At 49.7% G+C, this 27,918-nt stretch overlaps 1 protein-coding gene across 1 annotated transcript in view; it reads left to right on the plus strand.

Annotated features, from left to right (window-relative positions):
* The window catches only part of MAN1A2 (mannosidase alpha class 1A member 2), a 436,652-nt gene extending 409,817 nt beyond the window's left edge, over positions 1-26,835 (plus strand). Inside the window, exons 12-13 of the mRNA XM_086935831.1 lie at positions 12,542-12,657; positions 26,031-26,835. Of these exons, the coding sequence (XP_086791957.1) occupies positions 12,542-12,657; positions 26,031-26,163 (249 nt within the window). The 3' untranslated portion in view covers positions 26,164-26,835. The remainder of the gene's footprint in view (positions 1-12,541; positions 12,658-26,030) is intronic.
* Positions 26,836-27,918: the final 1,083 nt, after the last annotated feature.

Below are 27,918 nucleotides of genomic sequence, written 5' to 3' on the forward strand. Positions count from 1 at the left end.
ACATGCGGGCTGTGCAGTGTGATCTGAGTCTAAGTCGGCCGAGCATCTACGGAACGTCACAGATCCCTTCCATTTGTCAGAGGAGACTGAAAAAAGCCTGCAGGGTGGCTGCTTAAGCAATATTGAACCTGGGCAAACCCCTCTCCTTACTGTACCCGGAACCGACACTCTTGACGGATGCATCGTTGGGGAGGCCATCTGGGAGAGGTGGAGAACAGAGAACTCCGGTCTTCATCGGAGACTCACCTCCACATCAATCTGTTGAAGTTGCGGTCTGTTCACTTGGTGTGGAAGGCCTCCTTACGTCCATCAAAGGGAGGCTCATCTAGATGTTCACAGACAAGACCATTGCCTTGTGGTACTGCAACAAGCAGGGCGGAGGGGAGCCCTCGGCCCTGCGCCTCTGGGACTGGCTGCGTCAGGAGGGCATCATCCCAGTCGTAAACTAACTGGTGGTATTAGTAAACACCAGGGTAGATTAACTCAGTTATCTTGACCTGCAGACTATGTCTGGCACCTACATCCTGTAGTGGTGCACGGCATCTTAAGCAAAGGAAGGAATCTGAGCTGAATCTCTACGCCACTGCTGAGAACTCACAATGTCAGCACTTTTGCAAGCAGGCATTCCCACGAAGGCGGTGTTTCTCGGTGACACATTACGCGTGCAGTGGCGCATCAGACCCCTGTATGCCTTCCTGCTGCTGCTCATCTGCCACGAGCTCTGACTAAGATCAGGAATGACTGCGCCCAAGTCATCCGAGTGGCTCCAGATTGGGTCTGGAGAGAGTGTTACCCTCAAGCTTCTGTCCTCCATGTGCTGCTTCTGGATAATATTCTGTCACTGCAGCAGGGCAGATCCCGGCCCTCAGGCCTCCTTAATCTGTTCCACCATGTGCAGAGACTGAGCAGCAACAGTTGACCACCTCCGATCTCCCCCTAAGTAGTGGATGTTTTCCTAATGGCCAGGCATTCATCGACAAGATCTGTTTATGCTGGATGCTGGGATAATTTTGTGCCTTGGTGCAGTTCCCACCACGTGGACCCATTTCAGCAAAGTTGTCGTATTTGCTGCTTTTTGGGCCATCTTTGGCTCAGCCTAGTCTTGACGTGAGCACAGTAAAAGGCTACTCCTCGGCGCTTTCACATTTACTAGTCCAACAATCTGTGTTTAAAACACCTGTAGTGATGCTTTTCGTTAAAGCCCTGGTCCATATGTTCCCGTCCCACCCTTCTGTAATGCCACAGTGGCAGCTTCATTTGGTGCCTACTCTCCTGGTTCTCCATTTAGGCTGATTCACAGCTGTCCTCTGCATCTCTTGACTCTCAAAACAGCCTGCATGATAGCGATAACTTCAGCTTATCATGCAAGTGAACCACAAACTCTGGTCCGCTCTGTAGACCACCTTTTTTCCAGACAAGCTGGTGTTGCAGACTAGAGGGGTGTTTTAAATTAAAATTGTGATGTCCTTTCATGTTGGACAGTCCTTCACCCATCCAATGTTCTTTGATCTGCCTCACCCCTCAACAGAGGAAGAGAGATGTCATGCCTTGGACCCCAATAACAGCTCAGAGATTTTATATCGTTCATCCCAAAGACCATCGAGTAGACGATCAACACCTTGTGGGGTTTGTTGCGCGAAGAAGGGTAAGGCCGTGCAGAATAGGACCATATCAATGTGTACAGTCCACTGTATAAATATCTGCTACCCTTTGGCCAAAAAGCGCCCCCAGAGGTCTTGTGGGCTCATTCGACCAGAGCCAAGGCTGCTGCTACTGTGCAGAGTGTCTATTCTCAATAGTGACGGCGATGCGGGGAGCGCCAGTTAAGTGGTTTTCTATTTTTTGTATTGTTGCTTTAATTTGTTGTTGTCTGTCAACTACCCCCACCCCACCCACCGTGCTTACCTGCACCGGCCGCTCCTGTGTGAAGGTAAAATCGTGACCGGGGACTCCCACCTAGTGTATCCGACCAGGGCTCCATCACAGTCGGCCTCAAACTTTGACTTTGTCCCGGTCAGAGGCACCCAAATGTCCAGAAGTGGCACGGTTTGTTTCTTAACTCTACAAAGTGTTTACTCTTTAAAAATTCATATCTCCAGTTCCCTACAATGGATGTTTTTGGTTTTCTTGTCATTTTTAAGATAAAAATATGTCCAATTTTTATAAATTGGTGTTTGATTTTTATTATTTGTCGTGTCTTAATTATTTACTGAATTGGTCTTTTTAAATGCTTTACATTCCTGTCTCTGAAGTTAAGCCTGCCTGCTCGCAGCCAAGCAACCAAGGTTTGAGCATGGGAATACTTTTCTGGGTCCTATGCTGAGCCCTAGACTGTTACTGGTCTTATTGCCAGTGACTGATTCATATTTACCACGACTAATAATCCACTTTCCACCATTATCCCCACAGCTGACCTCTGTGAGCAGCTGCACGATCCACTCCACACACGATCACCAAGCATTTCTGTCTGGATGTCTCAGCTCGCCAACAAGCTAGAGTCGGTCACTCTGTTCTAAGACCTTGTTTCAATCTTTTGCAATAAACACGGCTAGCCACCGCCAAGGAAAGAACTTCTTTACAGTCCATCCAAACGTGTATCTACGGCCACACATGCTATGAACAGAATATGTTACATGCCCTATCACCATCAGTTCGTAGTGTGTGGTGCTGTCAATTCACATGTGCTCACCCGCCTCTCCGGGCGCTTTTGGTTGATGCTGGTCTACAATCTCCAATTACATATTACATTCTTTATATTTCACTTCCTGCATGGTCAACAAACTGTCCTTTCTATAATCCACCTATGTGCTCACCCTCTGCCCAATCAATCAATCCGGAGTTTGTTAAAGTGCAACTACTCACCCGTAAGGGTCTCAAGGCGCTAGGGGTGGGGGGGGGTGCAGGTTCCAGTCCATCAAGGAGGGGGTCTGTCGAAGAGCAGGTTTTGAGGTTTCTTGCGAAGATGGGGAGTGATGTTGCCTGTGTGAGGTGGAGCGGTAGGGCTTTCCAGGCTCTGGCCGCGAGGAAGGATAAGGAGCGGCCTCCTGATCTGGTGCGGGGAACCACGGCGTAGAAGAGCTGGGCTAATCGTAGGGTCCTCAGGGGTGCGTAGAGTTTGAGTCGGCTGTTCAGGCATGCTGGTCCGTTGTCGAGGGCCTTGTGAGCGTGGGTGAGCATCTTGAAGGTGATTCTAGCCTCGATGGGAAGCCAGTGGAGTGTGTGCAGGTGTTGAGAGATGTGGCAGTGTCTTTGCAGGTTAAGGACCAGTCTTGCGGCCGCGTTTTGGATGTTCTGTAGCTTGGGGGTGATGTGAGAAGTTAGCCTGGCATATGAAGTCCACTATTCTAGTGGGCACCTTGCACCAGTCTAATTGACCCTTATTGATGGTGGTTGTAAAGTCAACCTTATAGACAGGCTATCCTAGTGGTAGCATGGACCAGCAGTCATCAGGCTAAGACTTCAAAGAGCGCATTAAGCAAGTTGTTTTACCAATTATAATCCCTTGAATACCAAATGAACGGTGTATAAATCAGAAAGATGAAAACATAAAATGGAAGGTGCACGCAATTAAAGTAAAAAAAGGCAGTAATGTATTAAATATCTTCTTCTTTATTTAGTAGTATTCATTGGACATAGGCACAGCCAACGCGTTTCGTTCCATTTGCCTTTAAGGAACTTCGTCAGGGCAAAAAGAGTATAATTCAGTGCTGTCACCAATATTGGACAAAGATATGAGGATCAAATAAGTGGCTACCAATAGTGGGTCAAAGTCGTATGACCTGTAAAGACGGTGTCCTCACTAGGTGAGATAGGTCCAGTTGGAATCCTAAAGTTGACTTCCAAGTTCGCCAAGGCTGACTGGTATTGAGTGTAGGATCAGATGATGTGTACAGTTGAATTATAGCTCCACGGGAGGTCTAGTGGTTCCCGTGGGAAATTTTTCTATATTCCTCTTGACTTAGTTCTCCGGGAAAGGCCGAAAGTAAAGGCGATACCGCCACCAATCTGTAGAGTAGTACGGTGTTCGTGGCAATAACCACCGAGCACCTGTAATAGGGTGCTTGTCTCCCGTAATCCTGTTTATCGTGGCGTCCCGGTGTGTAAACCACCCTAAATTCAGAACTATAGGATCTGGAGTGCTTGACCTGGTCTGCTGCCTTGGTCTTTTGGAATTTTACCAAATGAACGGATACAATTAAATAAATATAGACACAGTCGTTTCTATATTGGTGTGACATGTCCAGCCGGACAGAGGTCAATTATTTAGTTTAGAGTAGTAGCGATAAATTCATCAACAATTTACAAAGTGGGGCTCAATCCTGTACCCTACTAAAACAAACACAAAGGGCTTTTAGGCAAAAGCTTACGGTTCTGTAAATAGCACAATTTCAATAGTAGAACTGAGATTTTCAGACACCTTTACATGTTAAATGACACACAGTACATAAATGTATAAGGTGCACAATTAAGGTCGACGGCGTTTCGATCCCACTACATAGTTATAGGGATCATCATCAGGACATTTAGTAAATGCCTAAACGATACAAGCCTCATTTGCCGTGACTGAGCCAGTGTGGAGAACTGGTGACTTGCAATGAACAAAGTTGTGGAAGGAACCCAGAGTCGTAGTTCAATATGAAGCGTCAGTTCAATTAGTAAACAATACGAGTGATCGCTTCAAATTTAAGCAAAATAGCCTAGACTTCCAAAGAGTGTCGGTCCCTCACGATGTACATTTTCAAGTGTTTTTTTGCTTATGCCCTGGGTAATGTAATGTGTGTTACACAAACTGTTGAGAAAATACCTTGCTGCCTGCTTGTGTCTAATACTTTTTGTCCAGTAGGACACAATGGGCCGCATGTATCAAAAATCCATTTTGTATTCCCTAAAAAACGAATTTTAGGTAACCGCTATTTAAGGAATGCAAAACGGTTTGTAAGAAAATTGTGATCACCTAATAGCGATTCCTAGAGATTCGTAATCACAATTAGGTAATGCTACTCCATTCGTTCCTTTGGGCCTACAGGCCATGGGTGCGAATGATTTTGCATTACCTAATTTGCGATTACCTAATTGATAATCACAAATTAGATAAATTAGGTAATGCAAACCAAAGGGTCAGAAGCACCCCCTCAGAAAATGTGTACATGTAAAGCACAATCATGCCCGAGGGGCGTGTGTGCTACATGGCACTTTGAAAAATGCATTGTGTAAGCATTTTAAAAAAATTGCGCATGGTTCTCATCGACCTGGAGTCCCTGGTAAGAGTATAGGAAATGCCCGGTACACGTGCGTAGGGAATCGCAAATTGCAGTTTCCTATTTGTAGTCTCAGTTTTAGATCATCACAACTTTTTTGCGATTTCCTAAAAATGCGACTTCAAAGCCTTTCATACATCTTGAAAGGCTGATTTGCATTCACACTTTAGCGATTCACACCATTTGCAAATGTAAAAGGGCTTCATATATGTGGCCCTCTGTATAAATTTGTTAAAGCCTCCTTTATTTTCAGTGTTTTAGACCATGCCCTAAGTTTCATTGGCCACAGCTCTTGAGGAGGGGTCCCGGACTCTTCTCAGGCCACGATCGTTTTAGAGCCCACGCACCCCCACACACACCTAAAGGGCCACTTCCGGGTATACTTCGGGGTAACAACATCATCTAATGCCGCTGCACACAGGCTCTTTGTTGGGGTTTCATTATCATAAATGTTATTTACGTTGTGCTATGAGTTTGCACTCACTGAGGCAAAGACAATATGATTCTGTAAAGAGTGAGGCTTGATTCTCCGAGCTCCTGTGTTCAGTGAGTCAGTGTATGAGTGTGCACTCATTCACAGACCATGGGATGCTGGACAGGGGAGGCTTGATTCTCCGAGCTCCTGTGTTCAGTGAGTCAGTGTGTGAGTGTGCACTCACTGAGGCAAAGACAATATGATTCTGTAAAGAGTGAGGCTTGATTCTCCGAGCTCCTGTGTTCAGTGAGTCAGTGTATGAGTGTGCACTCATTCACAGACCATGGGATGCTGGACAGGGGAGGCTTGATTCTCCGAGCTCCTGTGTTCAGTGAGTCAGTGTATGAGTGTGCACTCATTCACAGACCATGGGATGCTGGACAGGGGAGGCTTGATTCTCCGAGCTCCTGCGTTCAGTGAGTCAGTGTGTGAGTGTGCACTCATTCACAGACCATGGGATGCTGGAAAGGGCGAGGCTTGATTCTCCGAGCTCCTGCGTTCAGTGTCATGAGCCAGTGTGTGAGTGTGCACTCATTCACAGACCATGGGATGCTGGACAGGGCGAGGCTTGATTCTCCGAGCTTCTGTGTTCAGTGTCATGAGCCAGTGTGTGAGTGTGCACTCATTCACAGACCATGGGATGCTGGAAAGGGCGAGGTTTGATTTTCCGAGCTCCTGTGTTCAGAGTGTCGTGAGTCAGTGTGTGAGTGTGCACTCATTCAGAAACCATAGGATGCTGGAAAGGGCGAGGCTCGATTCTCCGAGCTCCTGTGTTCAATGTGTTGTGAGTCAGGATGTGAGTGTGCACTCATTCACAGACCATGGGATGCTGGACAGGGGGAGGCTTGATTCTCCGAGCTCCTGTGTTCAGAGTGTAGTGAGTCAGTGTGTGAGTATGCACTCATTCACAGACCATGGGATGCTGGAAAGGGCGAGGCTTCATTCTCCGAGCTCCTGTGTTCAGAGTGTCGTGAGTCAGTGTGTGAGTATGCACTCATTCACAGACCATGGGATGCTGGAAAGGGCGAGGTTTGATTCTCCGAGCTCCTGCGTTCAGTGTCATGAGTCAGTGTGTGAGTGTGCACTCATTCACAGACCATGGGATGCTGGAAAGGGCGAGGTTTGATTCTCCGAGCTCCTGCGTTCAGTGTCATGAGTCAGTGTGTGAGTGTGCACTCATTCACAGACCATCGGATGCTGGAAAGGGCGAGGCTTGATTCTCCGAGCTCCTGCGTTCAGTGTCATGAGTCAGTGTGTGAGTGTGCACTCATTCACAGACCATCGGATGCTGGAAAGGGCGAGGTTTGATTCTCCGAGCTCCTGCGTTCAGTGTCATGAGTCAGTGTGTGTGTGTGCACTCATTCACAGACCATCGGATGCTGGAAAGGGCGATGCTTGATTCTCCGAGCTCCTGCGTTCAGTGTCATGAGTCAGTGTGTGAGTGTGCACTCATTCACAGACCATCGGATGCTGGAAAGGGCGATGCTTGATTCTCCGAGCTCCTGCGTTCAGTGTCATGAGTCAGTGTGTGAGTGTGCACTCAATGGCACTTTGAAAAATGCATTGTGTAAGCATTTTAAAAAAATTGCGCATGGTTCTCATCGACCTGGAGTCCCTGGTAAGAGTATAGGAAATGCCCGGTACACGTGCGTAGGGAATCGCAAATTGCAGTTTCCTATTTGTGGTCTCAGTTTTAGGTCATCACAACTTTTTTGCGATTTCCTAAAAATGCGACTTCAAAGCCTTTCATACATCTTGAAAGGCTGATTTGCATTCACACTTTAGCGATTCACACCATTTGCAAATGTAAAAGGGCTTCATATATGTGGCCCTCTGTATAAATTTGTTAAAGCCTCCTTTATTTTCAGTGTTTTAGACCACGCCCTAAGTTTCATTGGCCACAGCTCTTGAGGAGGGGTCCCGGACTCTTCTCAGGCCACGATCGTTTTAGAGCCCACGCACCCCTACACACACCTAAAGGGCCACTTCCGGGTATACTTCGGGGTAACGACATCATCTAATGCCGCTGCACACAGGCTCTTTGTTGGGCTTTCATTATCATAAATGTTATTTACGTTGTGCTATGAGTTTGCACTCACTGAGGCAAAGACAATATGATTCTGTAAAGAGTGAGGCTTGATTCTCCGAGCTCCTGTGTTCAGTGAGTCAGTGTATGAGTGTGCACTCATTCACAGACCATGGGATGCTGGACAGGGGAGGCTTGATTCTCCGAGCTCCTGTGTTCAGTGAGTCAGTGTGTGAGTGTGCACTCACTGAGGCAAAGACAATATGATTCTGTAAAGAGTGAGGCTTGATTCTCCGAGCTCCTGTGTTCAGTGAGTCAGTGTATGAGTGTGCACTCATTCACAGACCATGGGATGCTGGACAGGGCGAGGCTTGATTCTCTGAGCTCCTGTGTTCAGTGAGTCAGTATGTGAGTGTGCACTCATTCACAGACCATGGGATGCTGGAAAGGGCGAGGCTTGATTCTCCGAGCTTCTGTGTTCACCGGGTCAGTGTGTGAGTGTGCACTCATTCACAGACCATGGGATGCTGGACAGGGGAGGCTTGATTCTCCGAGCTCCTGTGTTCAGTGAGTCAGTGTGTGAGTGTGCACTCACTGAGGCAAAGACAATATGATTCTGTAAAGAGTGAGGCTTGATTCTCCGAGCTCCTGTGTTCAGTGAGTCAGTGTATGAGTGTGCACTCATTCACAGACCATGGGATGCTGGACAGGGGAGGCTTGATTCTCCGAGCTCCTGTGTTCAGTGAGTCAGTGTGTGAGTGTGCACTCACTGAGGCAAAGACAATATGATTCTGTAAAGAGTGAGGCTTGATTCTCCGAGCTCCTGTGTTCAGTGAGTCAGTGTATGAGTGTGCACTCAATCACAGACCATGGGATGCTGGACAGGGCGAGGCTTGATTCTCTGAGCTCCTGTGTTCAGTGAGTCAGTATGTGAGTGTGCACTCATTCACAGACCATGGGATGCTGGAAAGGGCGAGGCTTGATTCTCCGAGCTTCTGTGTTCACCGGGTCAGTGTGTGAGTGTGCACTCATTCACAGACCATGGGATGCTGGACAGGGGAGGCTTGATTCTCCGAGCTCCTGTGTTCAGTGAGTCAGTGTATGAGTGTGCACTCATTCACAGACCATGGGATGCTGGACAGGGGAGGCTTGATTCTCCGAGCTCCTGTGTTCAGTGAGTCAGTGTATGAGTGTGCACTCATTCACAGACCATGGGATGCTGGACAGGGGAGGCTTGATTCTCTGAGCTCCTGTGTTCAGTGAGTCAGTGTGTGAGTGTGCACTCATTCACAGACCATGGGATGCTGGAAAGGGCGAGGCTTGATTCTCCGAGCTTCTGTGTTCAGTGTCATGAGCCAGTGTGTGAGTGTGCACTCATTCACAGACCATGGGATGCTGGAAAGGGCGAGGTTTGATTTTCCGAGCTCCTGTGTTCAGAGTGTCGTGAGTCAGTGTGTGAGTGTGCACTCATTCAGAAACCATAGGATGCTGGAAAGGGCGAGGCTTGATTCTCCGAGCTCCTGTGTTCAATGTGTTGTGAGTCAGGATGTGAGTGTGCACTCATTCACAGACCATGGGATGCTGGACAGGGGGAGGCTTGATTCTCCGAGCTCCTGTGTTCAGAGTGTAGTGAGTCAGTGTGTGAGTATGCACTCATTCACAGACCATGGGATGCTGGAAAGGGCGAGGCTTCATTCTCCGAGCTCCTGTGTTCAGAGTGTCGCGAGTCAGTGTGTGAGTATGCACTCATTCACAGACCATGGGATGCTGGAAAGGGCGAGGTTTGATTCTCCGAGCTCCTGCGTTCAGTGTCATGAGTCAGTGTGTGAGTGTGCACTCATTCACAGACCATCGGATGCTGGAAAGGGCGAGGTTTGATTCTCCGAGCTCCTGCGTTCAGTGTCATGAGTCAGTGTGTGAGTGTGCACTCATTCACAGACCATCGGATGCTGGAAAGGGCGAGGTTTGATTCTCTGAGCTTCTGCGTTCAGTGTCATGAGTCAGTGTGTGAGTGTGCACTCATTCACAGACCATCGGATGCTGGAAAGGGCGATGCTTGATTCTCCGAGCTCCTGCGTTCAGTGTCATGAGTCAGTGTGTGAGTGTGCACTCATTCACAGACCATGGGATGCTGGAAAGGGCGAGGTTTGATTCTCCGAGCTCCTGCGTTCAGTGTCATGAGTCAGTGTGTGAGTGTGCACTCATTCACAGACCATGGGATGCTGGACAGAGTGAGGCTTGATTCTCCGAGCTCCTGCGTTCAGTGTCATGAGTCAGGGTGTGAGTGTGCACTCATTCACAGACCATGGGATGCTGGACAGGGGAGGTTTGATTCTCCGAGCTCCTGCGTTCAGTGTCATGAGTCAGTGTGTGAGTGTGCACTCATTCACAGACCATCGGATGCTGGAAAGGGCGAGGCTTGATTCTCCGAGCTCCTGCGTTCAGTGTCGTGAGTCAGTATGTGAGTATGCACTCATTCACAGACCATGGGATGCTGGAAAGGGCGAGGTTTGATTCTCCGAGCTCCTGCGTTCAGTGTCATGAGTCAGTGTGTGAGTGTGCACTCATTCACAGACCATCGGATGCTGGAAAGGGCGAGGTTTGATTCTCCGAGCTCCTGCGTTCAGTGTCATGAGTCAGTGTGTGAGTGTGCACTCATTCACAGACCATCGGATGCTGGAAAGGGCGAGGCTTGATTCTCCGAGCTCCTGCGTTCAGTGTCATGAGTCAGTGTGTGAGTGTGCACTCATTCACAGACCATGGGATGCTGGAAAGGACGAGGTTTGATTCTCCGAGCTCCTGCGTTCAGTGTCATGAGTCAATGTGTGAGTGTGCACTCATTCACAGACCATGGGATGCTGGACAGGGCGAGGCTTGATTCTCTGAGCTCCTGTGTTCAGTGAGTCAGTGTGTGAGTGTGCACTCATTCACTGACCATGGGATGCTGGAAAGGGCGAGGCTTGATTCTCTGAGCTCCTGTGTTCAGTGAGTCAGTGTGTGAGTGTGCACTCATTCACAGACCATGGGATGCTGGAAAGGGCGAGGCTTGATTCTCCGAGCTTCTGTGTTCACTGGGTCAGTGTGTGAGTGTGCACTCATTCACAGACCATGGGATGCTGGACAGGGCGAGGCTTGATTCTCCGAGCTCCTGTGTTCAATGTGTTGTGAGTCAGGGTGTGAGTATGCACTCATTCACAGACCATGGGATGCTGGAAAGGGCGAGGCTTGATTCTCCGAGCTCCTGCGTTCAGTGTCATGAGTCAGGGAGTGAGTGTGCACTCATTCACAGACCATGGGATGCTGGAAAGGGCGAGGCTTGATTCTCCGAGCTCCTGCGTTCAGTGTCATGAGTCAGGGTGTGAGTGTGCACTCATTCACAGACCATGGGATGCTGGACAGGGCGAGGCTTGATTCTCCGAGCTCCTGTGTTCAATGTGTTGTGAGTCAGGGTGTGAGTGTGCACTCATTCACAGACCATGGGATGCTGGACAGGGGGAGGCTTGATTCTCCGAGCTCCTGTGTTCAGAGTGTAGTGAGTCAGGGTGTGAGTGTGCACTCATTCACAGACCATGGGATGCTGGACAGGGGTAGGCTTGATTCTCCGAGCTCCTGTGTTCAGTGAGTCAGTGTATGAGTGTGCACTCATTCACAGACCATGGGGTGCTGGACAGGGCGAGGCTTGACTCTCCGAGCTCCTGCGTTCAGTGTCATGAGTCAGTGTGTGAGTTTGCACTCTTTCACAGACCATGGGATGCTGGAAAGGGCGAGGCTTGATTCTCTGAGCTCCTGCGTTCAGTGTCATGAGTCTGGGTGTGAGTGTGCACTCATTCACAGACCATGGGATGCTGGCTGGAAAGGGCGAGGCTTGATTCTCCAAGCTCCTGTGTTCAATGTTTTGTGAGTCAAGGTGTGAGTGTGCACTCATTCACAGACCATGGGATGCTGGACAGGGGGAGGCTTGATTCTCCGAGCTCCTGCGTTCAGTGTCATGAGTCAGTGTGTGAGTGTGCACTCATTCACAGACCATGGGATGCTGGCTGGAAAGGGCGAGGCTTGATTCTCCAAGCTCCTGTGTTCAATGTTTTGTGAGTCAAGGTGTGAGTGTGCACTCATTCACAGACCATGGGATGCTGGACAGGGGGAGGCTTGATTCTCCGAGCTCCTGCGTTCAGTGTCATGAGTCAGGGTGTGAGTGTGCACTCATTCACAGACCATGGGATGCTGGAAAGAGCGAGGCTTGATTCTCCGAGCTCCTGTGTTCAGTGTCATGAGTCAGTGTGTGAGTGTGCACTCATTCACAGACCATGGGATGCTGGACAGGGGGAGGCTTGATTCTCCGAGCTCCTGCAATCAGTGTCATGAGTCAGGGTGTGAGTGTGCACTCATTCACAGACCATGGGATGCTGGACAGGGGTAGGCTTGATTCTCCGAGCTCCTGTGTTCAGAGTGTAGTGAGTCAGGGTGTGAGTGTGCACTCATTTACAGACCATGGGATGCTGGACAGGGGTAGGCTTGATTCTCCGAGCTCCTGTGTTCAGTGAGTCAGTGTATGAGTGTGCACTCATTCACAGACCATGGGGTGCTGGACAGGGGGAGGCTTGATTCCCTGAGCTCAGTGTGGAGTCGGTGTGTGTGCACTCACTTAGATGCCATAGGAGGCTGGAATAGGGTGAGGCTCTTACACCCAGCAAGCCCCCCAGGGCACCATGAACCCCCAGAGCAGCCTGAGTCCTTTGAAGTTTTGCATTTTCTGACATCCATGTATTCTCTCCTTTCTCACAGGCCATTGACAAGTACTGCCGGGTCAGCGGTGGTTTTTCGGGGGTCAAGGATGTCTACTCCTCCTCTCCCGCCTACGATGATGTGCAGCAGAGCTTCTTCCTCGCGGAAACACTAAAGTAAGTGGTAGCGCCCCCTGTCCTCCAAAAACAGCCATGAAGGTACATTGGAAGTAGCAGCAGTGCAAGCTTCCCTCACGCACAGTAAAGGTATGTGAGAGATAGTAGCAGTGCAAGCTTCCCTCACACACAGTAAAGGTATGTGAGTGTTAGTAGCACTGCAAGCTTCCCTCACACACAGTAAAGGTATGTGAGTGTTAGTAGCAGTGCAAGCTTCCCTCACACACAGTGAAGGTATGTGAGAGTTAGTAGCAGTGCAAGCTTCCCTTACGCACAGTAAAGGTATGTGAGAGATAGTAGCAGTGCAAGCTTCCCTCACGCACAGGTACAGATCAGGGGGAAGCTGCAGTGCAGGTTTCACTCTCAACCATAGCAAAGACAACACAGGCAGGAGCAATAGAAGCTTTTTTCACATCTACATGTATGTTACACAGCAGCTGTGCAAGCTTCCCTCACACACAGAAAAGGTACACAGGAGGAGCAGCAGTGCAAGCTTTCCTCACTCACAGAAAAAGTACTCAAGCGTTAGCTGCAGTGCAATATTTCCTCACCCAAAGTAAAGGTATGTGAGAGGTAGCAGCAGTGCAAGCTTCCCTCACACACAGAAGATACTGGAGAGGAGGCAGCAGTGCAAGCTTCCCTTCAAACACAGAAGATACTGGAGAGGAGGCAGCAGTGCAAGCTTCCCCACACACAGAAGATACTGGAAAGGAGGCAGCAGTGCAAGCTTCCCTTCAAACACAGAAGATACTGGAGAGGAGGCAGCAGTGCAAGCTTCCCTCACACACAGAAGATACTGGAGAGGAAGCAGCAGTGCAAGCTTCCCTCACGCACAGAAGATACTGGAGAGGAAGCAGCAGTGCAAGCTTCCCTCACACACAGAAGATACTGGAGAGGAGGCAGCAGTGCAAGCTTCCCCACACACAGAAGATACTGGAGAGGAGGCAGCAGTGCAAGCTTCCCTTCAAACACAGAAGATACTGGAGAGGAGGCAGCAGTGCAAGCTTCCCCACACACAGAAGATACTGGAGAGGAGGCAGCAGTGCAAGCTTCCCTTCAAACACAGAAGATACTGGAGAGGAGGCAGCAGTGCAAGCTTCCCTCACACACAGAAGATACTGGAGAGGAGGCAGCAGTGCAAGCTTCCCTCACACACAGAAGATACTGGAGAGGAGGCAGCAGTGCAAGCTTCCCTTCAAACACAGAAGATACTGGAGAGGAGGCAGCAGTGCAAGCTTCCCTTCAAACACAGAAGATACTGGAGAGGAGGCAGCAGTGCAAGCTTCCCTTACACACAGAAGATACTGGAGAGGAGGCAGCAGTGCTAGCTTCCCTTACACACAGAAGATACTGGAGAGGAGGCAGCAGTGCAAGCTTCCCTCACACACAGAAGATACTGGAGAGGAGGCAGCAGTGCAAGCTTCCCTCACACACAGAAGATACTGGAGAGGAGGCAGCAGTGCAAGCCTCCCTCACACACAGAAGATACTGGAGAGGAGGCAGCAGTGCAAGCTTCCCTTCAAACACAGAAGATACTGGAGAGGAGGCAGCAGTGCAAGCTTCCCTTACACACAGAAGATACTGGAGAGGAGGCAGCAGTGCAAGCTTCCTCACACAGAAAAGGTATCACGAGGTAGCTGCAGTTCAAGCATCTTTGCACACACAAAAGGAATGCAAGAGGTAGCATTGGTGCAAGCAGCTTACACACAGAAAAGGTTTGCTGGAGGTAGCAGGGCAATCTTCCCTCTCACACAGGAAACGTATGAGGGCGGTAGCAGCAGTGCTAGCTTCCGCAACACACATTAAAGGTAGACAAGAGGTAGCAGCAGTGCTAGCTTCCACAACACACATTAAAGGTAGACAAGAGGTAGCAGCAGTACAAGCTTTCCTCACACACAGTAAAGGTGCACAGGTGGTAACAGCAGTGCCAGCGTCTCCCACACACGCAGCAAGTTGAGAGCAGTGCTGACTTCTCACACAAATCAACTTCAGCCCTGACTATATCGGTACGTGCTTCCCTCACATAAAACATGTGTACAGATCATGGACAGTGCGAGTCTCCTTTACCCAGCAAATAAGAGACGGTAAAGGCAGCAGAAGTGCAAACTTCCCACACGTGCTAGTAGGTGCTGAAGGGGCAGGCGCAGTGCAGGACTTCCATTCCACACACTATGAGCTGCATGCTGTGGGTGGTGCAAGCTTCTCTTCCACACAAGAAGTATGTACGCACAATGTGTGCAGTGTGAGCAGTTCGATCATGCTTCAGTGAAAAGTTTCAGCATGGATAATAACAGTGCTAGCTTCTTTTGCGCATGTGAACATGGACCTACAGCCCTTGCATTCACCTCGCCTCACACGTCGCTACAAAGTGGCATTGCAAGCTTCTCTCATGCACAGTACCCGTTGTCCTTGTACGTGATTCCTGCACACGAACAACTGAAACACGCCTATTGAAGGCAGCTGGAGGGCAGGCTTCGCCACAGTGCAGCTGCAGTGCCAGTTTCACTGCGACCCACAGATACTGAATGAACAGGCACTGCATTCAGCAGCAGTGCAAGCTTCACTCAGAGCCACAGATGCTGAATGAAGATGCTATATTCAGCAGCAGTGCAAGCTTCACTGCGACCCACAGATACTGAATGAACAGGCGCTGCATTCAGCAGCAGTGCCAGCTTCACTCAGAGCCACAGATACTGAATGGACAGGCACTGCATTCAGCAGCAGTGCAAGCTTCACTGCGACCCACAGATACTGAATGAACAGGCACTGCATTCAGCAGCAGTGCAAGCTTCACTGCGACCCACAGATACTGAATGAACAGGCACTGCATTCAGCAGCAGTGCAAGCTTCACTCAGAGCCACAGAAAACGAATGCAGATGCTATATTCAGCATCAGTGCGAGCTTTCCATGCACGCGCACACAGACATTCTTGCTGCACAAATGTCAAGCTTTCCTCACACAAAGTATGTTCCTACTAATCTCTCAGACAGCCTGAGGTGATCGAAGGCTGCAGGTGGCGCTAGCGCTTTTCTGGCTATTTCGTTTTTATTAAAAACTGTATTTTAAACCTTTGCACGAGCAGTGCTCACCTTTCTCAGCTCATCCTGACTGTCTCCCGGTCCACCGCAGCTTGTATGTGCTTTTTGAGTGGAGGGAGCGTCATCTCGCATAGGCAGAAGAGGGATTCCTACCCACTTCCGGTCGGGGCACACTAGAGCGGCCATTGTGGCAGGGTGGCGCTCTAGTGGTTGTGGAGTTCTGACTCCTTCCAAACACCATGGCGCCATCGCGCAGCGGACGAGCGCAGCGGGCGCGCCCAAGGCAAGCCTGTCCGCGGCCGGACGGCGGCCAGGGCCGGTGATGCTGCCCGATCCAACGCTGCTATTAGATTCACCTACACTCAGGTCGAACTTCTTGTCCTTAGAAGCCACCCCGGCCTGCATATGCCCTCTATGAATCCAGGAGACTCAACGGTTGATTACACATGTCGGCACTGTGATTTCTCCAATAGTGTCCCCAATGTCCCCCGCCCCTCCAAAAAACGACACTTAAGGCTGGGTTGATTAACTGCAGATCCAAAGTTGAACATGCTTTGGATATCTGGCAATCCATAAGGGCCAATAATTGGGATCTGCTATTTTTGACAGAGACATGGCTTAGAAAGGACACTAATCCAGCTCTCTCTCTAGCCATCCCGGATGGACATAGCATCGTGTGCGCTAACAGGAAGAATGGAAAATTGGGAGGAGGGGTGGCAATTATTTATAAAACTAAATGGGAGATTACAGCAGCCCCATTCGAACTAGTGGATTCAGTGGAAGGGCTATCTTTCTGCATAAAGCCCTCAGCAACTTTTTCCTGAGCAGGCCTCCTGCTATACAGACCGCCAAATTCCAATGCGGCGCTTATGGCGAACATTGTTGACTACATTGCTCAATCCAGTATACGTTATGCTAATTTCACTGTCTTAGGGGATCTAAATCTTCATGTGGACGATATCTCTTGCCCTCACAGCTCTAATTTTATTGCCACTCTCACAGAATAGAATATGACTCAACTTGTCTCGGCCCGACTCATAAAGCAGGCCATATTCTAGACCTGATCTGTTCAAATTTGCCCGCTATTACAGTCTGGTCAGACCATTTTATCATTCCGTTCCAACTCAGAGGGTCTAGCCCAATGAAATATATCTCTACCCCCAAAGAATTTAGTAGGAATTGGAGTAACATTACAGTGGACTCACTAACACACTTCACTAAGAAAACTAATCCAATCCCCTCCCATGATCTAGATGTCAGGATTTCGAACCTGATAAGTGAGTCGGTGAGGCACTGGAGGCCCTGGCTCCACTAAAATCAGTAAAATCTCCCAGATAATCTCCCGCTGCGCTTTGGTATTCGGAGGAGCTTAGACAAAAGAAGGCGGAATGCAAAAGACTTGAACGTGGCTGGAGGCTGACATACTCTGCTGACAGTAAGACTAGCTATCGGGCTACACTTAAAGAATACCTAAGATTGCTTATAAAAAGCAAAAGAGAATTTCTAGAAGAGAGAATAGACAATGCTAGAAATACCTCATTGGAAATTTTCAAAATTGTCAAGTCCTTTACCAATCCCTCAGCCCTTATCCATTCTTACCCCCCGACACAGAGCTTTTTAACATAAGATTGCTACTATATATGCATCCTTCCCAGACTCGGGGGATGATCCCTCAATCTCCACTGATTGTGACTTAGGAAAGCCTCCTAATATAGTATTCTCGGAGTTTGTTGATGTAGCAGAGGAAGTCTCACTCTTAGAATTACAAAAATGTAAATCGGACTCCCCAAGTGACCCCTGGCCATCTAAACAAAATAAAATCTTAGCGAGGTTCCTCAACCCGCATCTGAGTCCCGTTTGGAATTTATCTCTTAAACAGGGAAAATATCCAACAACTTAGAAACACGCCTTTCTCCAACAGATCCTAAATAAGGTGAATGCGGATCCAGAGGAACCGGGCAACTATAGACCCATCTCTCTTCTGCCCGCTCCCGCAAAGACCTTGGAGAAGCTGGCCTTCCAACAACGGGCCAGCTTCATTGAGACAAACAACCTTCTCCATGAGTCTCAATCCGGCTTTCGGGCCGGATATAGTACAGAAACAGCATTAATGGAAATGGCCGATTCAATACGCCGGGCGGTAGATGGAGGTTGAAAGGCGGTGTTTGTGCTGTTAGACCTGTCTGCTGCATTTGACACCGTCTCACACCCCATCCTCCTGAATCGCCTTAAGGCCCTCGGAATCCAGGGCACGGTATTGACTTGGATAACGTCCTTCCTCTCAGGCCGCAAACAACAGGTCCGAACTCATCCTTTTACTTCACCGGTCAAACCACTTGAATGGGGTGTACCACAAGGCTCTGCCCTGAGCCCGCTGCTTTTTAATGTTTATCTAACCCCCCAGGCGGAGATGATTGCCAAAATGGGGATCAAAATTGTTTCTTATGCTGACAATACCCAGCTTTTATTTACTTTCAAGGCGGCATCTGCCAACACTTTTGATCCCCTAAAAACATGCCTCAGAGAAATCGCGGCATGGATGGACCGCAATTTCCTGAGACTAAGCGCCAATAAGACCGAGATTTTTTTTTTTTTTAAACCCTCCCCTCTTCCCCCTCTCTTTGGTGGCCAGAGGATTTGGGTACGGCTCCTCTCCCCAAAGATTTGGTGAGGAACCTAGGAGTTAAATGGGACAGTCAGCTATCCCTCGGAGCCCAGGTCCCATCTGTTGCAGCTGCTTGTTTTGGGAAAATAAAAACCATTAGGAAATTCATCAATTATTTGCCTAATGTCACATGCAAAACAGTAGTACATGCCTTAATAACCTCCCTTTTGGACTATGCAAATGGCCTATATCTCGGCCTCTCCCTAGGACTAATTCGCAGACTTTAGACTGTGCAAAATGCAGCTGCCCGCTTAATCTACGGTACCCCTCTCAGACAACATATTACCCCCTCTTTGCGCCAACTTCATTGGCGTCCCATCGCTAAACGTATTGAATTCAAGGTCCTGACACTGGCATTTCGGGCAAGCATGGGGCTAGGACCCGCCTACCTTAGAACGAGACTCCGCCCCTATGCTCAGTCCAGATTGCTACGGTCCAACACCCAAGGCCAGCTGATCACACCCAGGTTTAAAAAAGCCAGATCCGGTGGAAAATCTTTTGAGGTGGGTGCCACCAAATGCTGGAACAGACTTCCCGCGTACCTACGGCATTTCGAGGCGGAACCTCTGTTTCGAAAAGCCCTCAAAACCTGGCTATTCAGCCGACCGAATTAATCTCAGCCTGTTGTTCCTGCTCTTTATATTGTCTGAGACAGCGCCGGGACACCCCGTTGGGGTAGCTGCGCGCTTAATAAGTATATCTCCCCATCACAAGGGTCTGCCCCAATACCTGAATCTCGCCTCATCACAGTGAGCTGTGCACACTTTGAGCTCTCACACAACGCTTTGGTTCTCACCAAAAGGGAAAGAAACAGATTCAAGTATGAGCGACTTTGAAACCCGATCAGGACTCCATCATCTGCACTGCCCTTTCCACTGCCATTCTCACAGTATGCCAAATGGGTATTTCCGATAGGTGGCACCCCCTTCCACAGCATTCACTTATAGCAACAAGCTCATGATTCCAGCTAACCAAGCCAGCCGGGCAGCCTTTGGTGCAATATATCCATTCATTCAAGCTTCCATCCCCTACTTCTGAGTCCTACCCCAGGTGCCACCACATGGGTGCTACCACACCGCAGCCTTCAATCCCTCCTTCACACATGTTCTTGTCAAGTCCTCTCTCTCTCTCGACCAACCGCATCCACCCCAGCCGGAGGTCAGAGGTGCCCTCAAGCCATGTTGGGTGCTCCCATTAGAAGCAGGCTGGCCAGGGGAATGAAAGCTGCTCTGGCAGAGATGGCACCTCTTAAGATGGCTGCACTCCTGGTGTGCCCTTCGTGGATGGTTGAATCATCCACCCCATGCTACTGTAGTTGAATCGATATAGATATCCAATGGGGGGCCGCTACCTCTCTCCACTACGGGATGCCCTACTTAATGGAAGCTCATCCATCAAATGTGATTACCTGTGATTGACCGACCATGATCTTTACCTTTGCAACTGCACAAGACTGGATTAATGCTAGGCATCACTAACAGCTTGAGACGTCCTTCCAGCTAGATACAACCCGTCCAAGAACCGTGAGTGTGCGACGTGGAAGGTGCATCACATCCTATGCAAAGACAACATTATGAGTGTTGCCGACCTCACTTCCTTGTTGGTCTGCGTGAAAAACATTCACTCGCTGAAGAAGTACATCAAATTTTATGTCCTCTACTATCCGGGATGTAGCTGAATACACATTCTCTTCCTCACACCGCTCTTTCCTCCACTGGGCAGAGACCCTGACAGTGCTTATGCACAAGAGATCAACAACAAAGGGTTGCCTACTTGATGACCTGCCATCATCATGGTGCACAAAGTAACCTTCTTCTTCTCTTGTCCTGATGGGTTTATCAGATCAGAGTCTCAATCGCCGTTCTCTGCAGTCCGTGTTCTTTTCAGTTTTCTAGAACATTTGAGTGCGTTTCATCAGGTGTATCTGGAACTCAGCAATCATACTTAACGGGTGAGACATTTCAACAGCAGCCAACGCAAGGCCACTCTCAAGAGCAGCCAAGGCAAGGCCACTCTCAAGAGCAGCCAAGGCAAGGCCACTCTCAACAACAGCCAAGGCAAGGCCACTCTCAACAGCCAAGGCAAAGCCACTCTCAACAGGAGGCAAGGCCACTCTCAAGAGCAGCCAAGGCAAGGCCACTCTCATGAGTAGCCAAGGCAAGACCACTCTCAAGATCAGCCAAGGCAAGGGCACTCTCAAGAGCAGCCAGGGCAAGACCACTCCGAAGATCAGGCAAGGCCACTCTCAAGAGCAGCCAAGGCAAGACCACTCTCAAGATCAGCCAAGGCAAGGCCACTCTCAACAACAGCCAAGGCAAGGCCACTCTCAACAAGGGGCAAGGCCACTCTCAACAGGGGACAAGACCACTCTCAACAGGGGGCAAGGCCACTCTCAGCAGGAGGCAAGGCCACTCTTGAGAGCAGCCAAGGCAAGGCCACTCTTGAGAGCAGCCAAGGCAAGGCCACTCTCAAGAGCAGCCAAGGCAAGGCCACTCTCAAGAGCAGCCAAGGCAAGGCCACTCTCAACAACAGCCAAGGCAAGGCCACTCTCAACAACAGGAGGCAAGGCCACTCTCAAGAGCAGCCAAGGCAAGACCACTCCCAAAAGCAACCAAGGCAAGACCACTCCCAAGAGCAGCCAAGGCAAGACCACTCTCAAGATCAGCCAAGGTAAGGCCACTCTCAACAACAGCCAAGGCAAGGCCACTCTCAAGAGCAGCCAAGGCAAGGCCACTCTCAACAGGGGGCAAGGCCACTCTCAACAGGAGGCAAGGCCACTCTTGAGAGCAGCCAAGGCAAGGCCACTCTTGAGAGCAGCCAAGGCAAGGCCACTCTCAAGAGCAGCCAAGGCAAGGCCACTCTCAAGAGCAGCCAAGGCAAGGCCACTCTCAAGAGCAGCCAAGGCAAGACCACTCTCAACAACAGCCAAGGCAAGGCCACTCTCAACAGGAGGCAAGGCCTCTCTCAAGAGCAGCCAAGGCAAGGCCACTCTCAACAGGGGGCAAGGACACTCTCAACAGGAGGCAAGGCCGCTCTTGAGAGCAGCCAAGGCAAGGCCACTCTCAAGAGCAGCCAAGGCACGGCCACTCTCAAGAGCAGCCAAGGCAAGGTCACTCTCAACGGAAGGCAAGGCAAGGACACTCTCAAGAGCAGCCAAGACAAGACCACTCCCAAGAGCAGCCAGCGCAAGGCCACTCTCAAGAGCAGCCAAGGCAAGGCCACTCTCAAGAGCAGCCAAGGCAAGGCCACTCTCAAGATTAGCCAAGGCTAGGTCACTCTCAACAACAGCCAAGGCAAGACCACTCTCAACAGGGGGCAAGGACACTCTCAACAGGAGGCAAGGCCACTCTCAAGAGCAGCCAAGGCAAGGCCTCTCTCAAGAGCAGCCAAGGCAAGGCCACTCTCAACAGGAGGCAAGGCCACTCTCAAGAGCAGCCAAGGCAAGGCCACTCAACGGAAGGCAAGGCAAGGACACTCTCAAGAGCAGCCAAGGCAAGACCACTCCCAAGAGCAGCCAAGGCAAGACCACTCTCAAGATCAGCCAAGGCAAGGCCACTCTCAACAACAGCCAAGGCAAGGCCACTCTCAAAAGCAGCCAAGGCAAGGCCACTCTCAACAGCCAAGGCAAGGCCACTCTCAACAGGAGGCAAGGCCACTCTCAAGAGCAGCCAAGGCAAGGCCACTCTCATGAGTAGCCAAGGCAAGGCCACTGTCATGAGCAACCAAGGCAAGACCTCTCTCAAGATCAGCCAAGGCAAGGCCACTCACGAGAGCAGCCAAGGCAAGGCCACTCTCAAGCGCAGCCAAGGCAAGGCCACTCTCAACGGAAGGCAAGGCAAGGACACTCTCAAGAGCAGCCAAGGCAAGACCACTCCCAAGAGCAGCCAGCGCAAGGCCACTCTCAAGAGCAGCCAGCGCAAGGCCACTCTCAAGAGCAGCCAAGGCAAGGCCACTCTCAAGAGCAGCCAAGGCAAGGCCACTCTCAAGAGCAGCCAAGGCAAGGCCACTCTCAAGATTAGCCAAGGCTAGGTCACTCTCAACAACAGCCAAGGCAAGACCACTCTCAACAGGGGGCAAGGACACTCTCAACAGGAGGCAAGGCCACTCTCAAGAGCAGCCAAGGCAAGGCCTCTCTCAAGAGCAGCCAAGGCAAGGCCACTCAAGATTAGCCAAGGCTAGGTCACTCTCAACAACAGCCAAGGCAAGACCACTCTCAACAGGAGGCAAGGCCACTCTCAAGAGCAGCCAAGGCAAGGCCTCTCTCAAGAGCAGCCAAGGCAAGGCCACTCTCAACAGGAGGCAAGGCCACTCTCAAGAGCAGCCAAGGCAAGGCCACTCAACGGAAGGCAAGGCAAGGACACTCTCAAGAGCAGCCAAGGCAAGACCACTCCCAAGAGCAGCCAAGGCAAGACCACTCTCAAGATCAGCCAAGGCAAGGCCACTCTCAACAACAGCCAAGGCAAGGCCACTCTCAAGAGCAGCCAAGGCAAGGCCACTCTCAACAGCCAAGGCAAGGCCACTCTCAACAGGAGGCAAGGCCACTCTCAAGAGCAGCCAAGGCAAGGCCACTCTCATGAGTAGCCAAGGCAAGGCCACTGTCATGAGCAACCAAGGCAAGACCTCTCTCAAGATCAGCCAAGGCAAGGCCACTCACGAGAGCAGCCAAGGCAAGGCCACTCTCAAGCGCAGCCAAAGCAAGGCCACTCTCAACAGGGGGCAAGGCCACTCTCAGCAGGAGGCAAGGCCACTCTCATGAGTAGCCAAGGCAAGGCCACTGTCATGAGCAACCAAGGCAAGACCTTTCTCAAGATCAGCCAAGGCAAGGCCACTCTCAAGATCAGCCAAGGCAAGGCCACTCTCAAGCGCAGCCAAGGCAAGGCCACTCTCAACAGGGGGCAAGGCCACTCTCAACAGGAGGCAAGGCCACTCTCAACAGGAGGCAAGGCCACTCTCATGAGTAGCCAAGGCAAGGCCACTGTCATGAGTAGCCAAGGCAAGGCCACTGTCATGAGCAACCAAGGCAAGACCTCTCTCAAGATCAGCCAAGGCAAGGCCACTCTCAAGATCAGCCAAGGCAAGGCCACTCTCAAGCGCAGCCAAGGCAAGGCCACTCTCAACAGGAGGCAAGGCCACTCTCAAGAGCAGCCAAGGCAAGGCCACTCTCAAGAACAGCCAAGGCAAGGCCACTCTCAAGAACAGCCAAGGCAAGGCCACTCTCAAGAGCAGCCAAGGAAAGGCCACTCTCGGTAGCAGCCAAGGCATTCTGAACTTTTCTCTCTCTTGGCTCCAATCCACACTCCATTCTTGGCTTTCCTGATCGCTATCTGGTGTCTCCTGGTTTTGCTGGTCTTCCCTTTAACAATCCCTTAGTTCAGGTTTCCCTTCATGTGATGGTTCACTTAGTCATTGCACCTGGTTTGTTATTTTAGCCCTGTGAGTCCAGTACTTAATTTGAGCCGGTGGGGGCCACCTGCACCTGTTTTGGGGACAAAAGACACACAATTGATGGACGGAATGCAGAACAAATGAAAACATTCACCCCCAGTCAAGAGATCTGGGTTAAATCTATCATTCATTTGCTCACCATGCCACCCCAGTTTAGACCTGGCCGTATGCAAATCAGTCTTGAACATGTACCTCATGGGAACAGTCCAGCTCGAACTGCCAAGCCAGGTCCTCCCTGGACCGGAAACCAGCATCCTAGGACTGGTTTCGGGGTTTCACTCCTCTTCAGCCAGGATAGTTTGATTCCAGTGGCACAGTGGAATGGCATGGTGAACAAAAACAATGGATTTAGGCCCAGATCTCTGTACTAGGGTGAATGTGTGACATTGTTCTGCATTCTGTCCATCAATTGTTCTTTTTGCATTTGTCACCCCGAGTGGGACGGGTATGCTCAGACGTGGGTCCCATGCTCTCCACACCACTGGAGTCAAGCTATCCTGGCTGATAAGGGATGAAAGCCCGGAACCGGTCCTAGGACGCTTGTTTCCAGGACCCGGCCTGGTAGTTCTGGCTGGACTGTTCCCATTGGGTGCTGGATCAAGACTAATTTGCATATGGCTGGGTCCAAACTGGAATGGCATGGTGAGCAAAAAACAATGGATTTCGACCCAGATCTCCGTACTGGGGTGAATGTGTGACATTGTTCTGCATTCTGTCCATAAATTGTTCTTTCTGTCTATTTTGGGAACAGGCACTTATTTTTCTGCATCAGATATTTAGCAGAGCAGGAGGGAAAAAGCTCACAAATCACAACAACCGAGAAAGAGAAAAAACAAAAAGTCACAAAGCGAGAAAGCAGCCACCTGCACGAGTGAGATGAAGGGCAGGGAGATGCTGTTAGTAGAAGAAAGTGGCCTGAGGTGAACTCAAGACTGAGCAGCCTTGGTATTCTGTGCACCGATGTCTAATTGCGCCTACAGAGTGCTCCTGATCACAACCTCGGGCACCGACACTCTGTCTTTGACAAATTAAAGTACTTGCCTGCCTGCAACTGAGTTGGTTGTCAAGGCGACCCGTGCACTGCCGTGCCCTTACTGCTGTGTTTCCAGGCTGGCCGTTTGATTCTGTTTCTGTCTCTTGTTATCCTGCCTCTCTGTGTCCATGATCGCCCCTACTCTTGTCTGATCTCTTCCTGATCTGTCCTGTTCCATTAAAACTCTGCGCTGTGTTCTGTGCATTCCAGTCCTGGACCTGACCTTGATTCCAGTCCTGCTTTTCCCTGAGCCCAGGTCCTGTTTCTGTGTTCGGTCCACTGCTTCCCTCTTTCTTCTTGTATATTTATATTTTAATCTTGATTTTCAAGGCTTCCAAGAGGTACCAGTTGGATTCTGAAGCTTGTGCCTCTGGCAGAGAGAGCCATCCAACGCTCTTTATCCCCAGGGGCTGCTGGGCGTCTCACATACTCTGTGACATGAATCTGCTCCTTGCCTTCTTGTAAGATAGTTTTCATCTCACAGAGATACCACAATCCAAGGAACGTAGAAACTATCATTTATGGTAGCCTGTCTATGATGTCCCTTGTACCCCTTTGTTGTAGTATTTCAGGCTCTTGATCACAACCTGCTCCATTCCTGAGCTTCCGTCCTTCCTTTCTTTCCCACTTCTGGTATTTAATATTACAGGTGGACCTCTTCTCTACAGATCTCTTTCCCCTTAGAATAGACCCCCCCCAAATATCCAGTCTTGTCCTGATCTCACCCAGCTCCTCCCCAGGCAGACTGGGATCCCCTCCAACAACTGCTTCTGACATCACGCATGACATCACTCCTGGGTGCTTCTGACATCACGCATGACATCACTCCTGGGGTCAAGCTGGGAGGAACTAGACTAGGTCACCACAGGGGCAATACTAATCAAATATCCCTCATGGTTGAGCATTGAGTGTGATTATTGGAAGCTAAAGAGCCCCTTTGGAGAAGGACTTTATGGGGTCAACAGTTCCTTTTAGGGTGAACAGTGATAAACTCCGAGGTTTGTATACTAGAGACAGAGTGGGTCCGGTCAGTGATGTATTAGTACCAGTTCCACAGGGAAGAGCAGGACATTGTCTACATCTGTGATGTGCCGCCACCCTGGTGGTGGGCATGTCTCTGCAGAGTGTTATTGATTCCCAGGTGCTCTCCAGGATGGTGGCCTGACTCTTCTCTCCTCTGCTTCTCTCTAGGTACTTGTACCTTCTGTTCTCCAGTGACGATCTCCTGCCATTGGACAGCTGGGTCTTCAACACGGAAGCCCACCCTCTGCCCGTCCTGCATCTGGCCAACACCACTCTTTCAGGAAACCCCGCATCTCGGTAGGGGTCTTTGGAGGCAGACTTGGGACTGACGCTTTCCAGGCCAGTTAGTTGACATGGACCACAGCGGGCCAGTGCAGCAGAGGCTCGGAGGGAATCCGCCAGGGCATTCACCAACCTGCCAGGCCACAGGTACCAGGGCAGAGACATAGGCGGCTTGGCCAGGTTCTCATGTGTTGGCCGAAGCCATCAAAAATAATTCCATGGATTTTAACTTGACCAACCTGGTACAAGGTGCTGGCTCACGAGACCTGGGAGGAGGAACGCAAGGTGGCCAGGTGAACTCTCTGCTACTCACAGACGGCACAGAGCAGACAAAGGTAGACTTTCCAAAGGACCTCTTGTCGGCGCAGTGGATTTCGGTTTCATTCCTCTACTGCCGGCTGAATTCTGGGTGGCTTTGGGTCCAGTGCCGCTTGAGGCAAGATGGAGTCCACGTACATGTCTTTCTCTTTCACTTTGATAATCTTAGCGGCATGAGCAAATCCACAATGGCAGAAACAAATCATCATTACCAGAATGAAGGAAGACAATGGGCAGCCCTGTTTCACCCTGCACCGGCTGCGATGAAGGGGCTCGGAAGTGCGTAGAAATGACCGCTCTCCTGTCCAAGGCGCTTGATTCTTTTTCTTTTCTACAGCGGCGTTTCAATAAAGTCTTCATTCCAGTAAACAGGCGTGGATGTCTTGGAGCCTTATGTTGTGTGTATTTAAGATATTCAATAATATACTGTAGTCCTGTTCATAGTAGAGTTGACCTGTTGTTCCAGGTAAGCAAGTTGTTTCCTGTTTTTGCTTGAACCTATTCTAGATTCACAGACTGCACAATATTCCTATTCGAGATTCACATACTGCGCATTTTTCCTATTCTAGATTCACATACTGCGCATTATTCCTATTCTAGATTCACAGACTGCTCAATATTCTAGATTAACATACTGCGCATTTTTCCTATTCTAGATTCACATACTGCGCATTATTCCTATTCGAGATTCACATACTGTGCATTATTCCTATTCTAGATTCACAGACTGCACAATTTTCTAGATTCACATACTGCGCATTATTCCTATTCTAGATTCACAGACTGCTCAATATACTAGATTCACATACTGCACATTTTTCCTATTCTAGATTCACATACTGCACATTATTCCTATTCGAGATTCACATACTGTGCATTATTCCTATTCTAGATTCACAGACTGCACAATTTTCTAGATTCACATACTGCGCATTTTTCCTATTCTAGATTCACATACTGTGCATTATTCCTATTCGAGATTCACATACTGTGCATTATTCCTATTCTAGATTCACAGACTGCACAATTTTCTAGATTCACATACTGCACATTATTCCTATTCTGGATTCACATACTGCACAATATTCTAGATTCACATACTGCACAATATTCTAGATTCACAGACTGCAAAATATTCTAGATTCACAGACTGCGCAATATTCTAGATCCACATACAGCGCAATATTCTAGATCCACAGACTGCACAACATTCTAGATTCACATACTGCACAATATTCTAGATTCACAGACTGCGCATTATTCTAGATTCATAGACTGCACATTATTCTAGATTCACATACTGCGCATTATTCTAGATTCACATGCTACACAGTATTCTAGATTCACATGCTGCAAAATATTCTAGATTCACATACTGCAAAATATTCTAGAATCACATACTGCGCATTATTCTAGATTCACATGCTACACAGTATTCTAGATTCACATGCTGCAC

This window comes from Lissotriton vulgaris, chromosome 8 (genome assembly GCF_964263255.1).
Source record: "Lissotriton vulgaris chromosome 8, aLisVul1.2, whole genome shotgun sequence".
Taxonomy (NCBI): domain Eukaryota; kingdom Metazoa; phylum Chordata; class Amphibia; order Caudata; family Salamandridae; genus Lissotriton; species Lissotriton vulgaris.